Source organism: Etheostoma cragini, unplaced genomic scaffold (assembly GCF_013103735.1).
Source record: "Etheostoma cragini isolate CJK2018 unplaced genomic scaffold, CSU_Ecrag_1.0 ScbMSFa_3862, whole genome shotgun sequence".
Taxonomy (NCBI): Eukaryota; Metazoa; Chordata; class Actinopteri; order Perciformes; family Percidae; genus Etheostoma; species Etheostoma cragini.
In genome coordinates, this window is record NW_023268174.1 from 1 (window position 1) to 1,010 (window position 1,010).

General features: G+C 52.1%; 1 protein-coding gene across 1 annotated transcript; it reads right to left on the bottom strand.

Annotated features, from left to right (window-relative positions):
* Window positions 1-84: 84 nt before the first annotated feature.
* On the bottom strand, window positions 85-902 carry sh3yl1 (SH3 and SYLF domain containing 1; the record flags this gene model as incomplete). The annotated part of the gene is made up of 3 exons (XM_034866074.1): window positions 85-400; window positions 517-661; window positions 774-902. Coding segments are annotated over 3 exons (590 nt in total), but the record flags the coding sequence as incomplete, so codon positions are not given.
* Window positions 903-1,010: the final 108 nt, after the last annotated feature.

Sequence of the window (1,010 nt, forward strand, 5' to 3'; positions counted from 1 at the left end):
TATAGAGCAGCATATCTCCACCAGACTCCATGTAAATAATCACTACTTTTAGCGTGTATAGAGCAGCATATCTCCATAACTCACCAGAGGTCTCAGATTTATAGACAGAGATGCTCGGGTAGAGGGTGTTTTTAGACGGCGGTGGCGGCTGGTATCTGTCTGGTGGGGCCTGGTATCTGTCTGGTGGGGCCTGGTATCTGTCTGGTGGGGCCTGGTATCTGTCTGGCGGGGCCTGGTATCTGTCTGGCGGGGCCTGGTATCTGTCTGGCGGGGCCTGGTATCTGTCTGGCGGGGCCTGGTATCTGTCTGGCGGGGCCTGGTATCTGTCTGGCGGGGGCTGGTAGGTGCTCCCCAATCTCTTCTGAGAGGGAGGTGGAGGTCTGGATGGAGGAAGAGATGACTGGAGACGGAGAGAAAACATTTTATGAATATATATATGTGTGTGTATATCTGTGTTTGTGTATCGGTGTGTGTGTGTGTGTGTGTGTGTGTGTGTGTGTGTGTGTTTGTGTATACCCGGGGGCGGATGTTCTTGCTGGTCCAGTCGGCGGTGTAGGCGTCGGTGTAGCTCTCCAGGATGTGGTACAGGTCGTAGCATTCTGGAGGCGGCTCCACGTCGCCGTTCAAAATGGCCGACGCACGGATGTCTTGGGAGTAGAACCTGCACACACACACACATAGAACAAAGATGGCGGTGAATGAAGGAGGGCATGCAGAATGAAGGAGGGCATGGAGAATGAAGGAGGGCATGGAGAATGAAGGAGTGTACTTACTTGCGGTTTGTCTCTTTGCGTTCGATCAGACCAGATCCCTCCAGAGAAATACCAGCAAACAGACCTCGGGATCGACAGTACGTAAAGATGGCCGCCGTGCTGCGGATAGCTACGTCCGCCTCCACGTTCCTACAAAAAAAAAGATAACGTTAACCCCAAAGAGCAGCATATCTCCACCAGACTCCATGTAAATAATCACTACTTTTAGCGTTTATAGAGCAGCATATCTCCACCAGA